This window comes from Streptopelia decaocto (genome assembly GCF_964273445.1).
Source record: "Streptopelia decaocto genome assembly, contig: HAP1_SCAFFOLD_149, whole genome shotgun sequence".
NCBI lineage: Eukaryota > Metazoa > Chordata > Aves > Columbiformes > Columbidae > Streptopelia > Streptopelia decaocto.
Window position 1 is genome coordinate 164,556 of NW_028117133.1, and position 2,855 is coordinate 167,410.

The 2,855-nt window shown below is 53.3% G+C and overlaps 1 protein-coding gene across 1 annotated transcript; it reads left to right on the forward strand.

Moving 5' to 3' along the window:
* The first annotated feature begins 431 nt into the window (after positions 1-431).
* Positions 432-2,457, forward strand: LOC309451867 (tRNA-dihydrouridine(47) synthase [NAD(P)(+)]-like). The gene is made up of 6 exons (XM_082076574.1): positions 432-705; positions 800-952; positions 1,051-1,167; positions 1,546-1,611; positions 1,687-1,947; positions 2,400-2,457. Exons 2-5 carry the CDS (start codon positions 863-865, stop codon positions 1,882-1,884), a joined length of 471 nt encoding a protein of 156 aa, XP_081932700.1. The 5' UTR covers positions 432-705; positions 800-862; the 3' UTR covers positions 1,885-1,947; positions 2,400-2,457.
* The last annotated feature ends 398 nt before the right edge of the window (positions 2,458-2,855 follow it).

A 2,855-nucleotide genomic window follows, 5' to 3' on the forward strand; every position in this document is an offset into this window, starting at 1 on the left:
TCAAAACAGCCGGCCTGTGACAGATGAAGATCTTATAAAGCTGCGGGCAGGCGAGAAGAAGAAGGTGAGAGTTCGGTTGAGGGCTGCCGTCTCTTGTCAAGTGGCTGAGATTGTGCTTGGGAAGACAGGAGGGAGCTCTGGGCTGGGTGAGAGGCAGAGGACAGAGCTGCCTGGGGACCGTGTTACTGCTGTGAGGGGCGGGATGTGGGAAGGTGAGCTCTTGGGGTCGTGGTGGTGTCCTTGGAGGGGGAGAAGCAAGAGAAGCTGCGGCTCCTTGCACGTGGAGGAGCTGAGCTGTTGGTGAGGGTGGAAACGAGCTGCTGGAAGAGTGGAGGCTGGGGCTGGTTGGTTTGCACTGCACGATGCCCTCCTCTCCTCCTTGTCACCTCCCGCCTCTCCTCCTCGTCACCTCTGTCCTTGCACCCGTTAGCCAGTCTCGCATCCCTCGGTCTGTAACTGCTTTGAGTTTTCTCCAAGCCGAGCAGTGAAAACAACTGGAGCGGTTCAGTTTCTGGTTCTTTCATCCAAACGATACGTTCTCAGGGAATAGCTGAGGTTCCTGAACAAAACCGGTGATCTTCTGGTTTTCCCACTGAGTTATACTCACGGCAAGTGATAAAATTGCTGACTGGAATATCTTCCTCCATCCCTCTTGTTTCCCAGCTGGAAATCCAAGGCCAGCTCTACTTGGCTCCACTCACCACGGTGAGTAGATCATTCTCCCCTTTTGTCAAATGTTGCTGTTCCACATTTGGAGCAGGGCAGATCTGAAGAACCACGTCTCTGCTGTCTCTCCCAGTGTGGTAACCTCCCTTTCCGAAGGATCTGCAAGCGCTTCGGGGCGGACGTCACCTGCGGAGAGATGGCTGTGTGCACCAACCTGCTCCAGGGCCAGTCCTCCGAGTGGGCTCTCCTCAAACGCCATCACACCGAAGATATTTTTGGGGTGCAGGTGAGTGCTGTCACCTTGATAACCTAAAAAAATGGTAACTCGCTTCTGAAGAGAAAAGCTGCTTCTTGAACTCAGGCAACCTGTCCCCTCTTTGGTAGCTGGAAGGGGCGTTTCCAGACACAATGACCAAATGTGCAGAGCTCCTGAATCAGACAATTGAAGTAGACTTTGTAGACATCAACGTGGGGTGTCCCATTGACCTGGTCTACAAGAAGGTAAGATGTTCTCTAGCACGCTTTGTGAGTCCTGTTGCTCCAAGTCTTGAGATGCTCCAAAAGTCTTGAGATGCTCCAAAAGTCTTGAGGTCCTCCAAAAGTCTTGAGGTCCTCCAAAAGTCTTGAGGTCCTCCAAAAGTCTTGAGGTCCTCCAAAAGTCTTGAGGTCCTCCAAAAGTCTTGAGGTCCTCCAAAAGTCTTGAGGTCCTCCAAAAGTCTTGGGATGCTCCAAAAGTCTTGGGATGCTCCAAAAGTCTTGAGGTGCTCCAAGTCTCAGCTGCATCCCCTGAGCAGAGAGCTGCTGTGGAGCAGCTCCAAGCAGCATCTTCACTATGCGAGGAGGCAGAAAATCTTGACTCTCCCGCTTTTTGTCCCCCAGGGAGGAGGCTGCGCCCTGATGACTCAGACCAACAGGTTTGAACAGATGGTCCGAGGGATGAACTCGGTGAGTCGGCGCATCTGCCGGCAGCGGGGGATGAGCTGATGGAGCCGACTCCTGCCTCACCCTCCATTTCTGCAGGTGCTGGACGTCCCGCTGACTGTGGAGATACGGACGGGGGTGCAAGAGAAGATGAACATGGCTCACAAAATAACCCCCAAGATCCGCGAGTGGGGAGCGTCCATGGTCACGGTACAGGGATCATTGGCCGGTGCCCGGGGAACTCTGCGCAACACGGGGGTGACTTTACCACTCCCCGCAGCCCAGCGGCTCTTTTAAACACCTTTGCCGAGCTGCGTACGAGCTTCTAGTGTTTTCTGCTCATGACAGTGAAAAATTCAGGTGCGGGGAGCGTTTTCGTGGGTGCTTCTGAGCTTTGCGTGCATGACAAAGGGAGATGGTCCCTGCGGTGCTCCGGGAGGGAGCTTTCAGCCCAATAAACCTCATTCCAGAGGGATCCTTGACCCCTGCCCGTGTCATTTCCTTTGCTGAAGCCCGTTATTCCCAGTCTGCTCTGCCTCCTCCGGGCGTTTTTTGGGGTCTCACTGCAGGTTTCTTCGCCAGCTCCACGGCCGGAGTAGAAGTGCTGCGTGTTGAATTCAAGAGGATCAGCCTGAGGGAGGTGGAGTGTCAGCAACATCCCTGGGGGGCTCAGAACATGAGCTGCGGGGCCTCTTTGGCCAGTCTGGCTCTTGGACCCCGTGTCCTTTGTGAATTTTCTCCCATGCCTGGATTCGCTCAGCTTGACTTGCCCTCTGTATCGCTCTGACCTCCCGCTTCTCCCTTCTGGACAGGAAACGGTGATATTTTGTCTTATGAAGATGCTAATCGAGCCCTGCAGATGGGCGTTTTGGGAATCATGATCGCAAGGCAAGTGCTTGTGTTCCCCCCTGGCTTCTGAGCTCCATCGGTGCAAGAGTAAAAAGGGAATTAAATACCTGAACAGACCCGAAACACCAGAAGTTTCTTCTTGGTGAAAGTACTCTTTGAAAGTTGGTAAAATCACTTTGCATCTGTGGGAACGTCCAGCAGGTTCCTGTGGAAATTGAGATAAAAATTCAAGCGGCACTGGCGGGCAGATGAGTGCTGGAAAGCCTCTTAGATTAGTTGGCATGTTCAGAAGCATCAGTGAGGGGAATAACAATGCACTTCTTTGCTGCAGAGGGGCGCTCATCAAACCGTGGCTTTTCACTGAAATTAAGGAGCAGCGCCACTGGGATATCTCTTCCAGTGAGAGATTTGGGATCCTC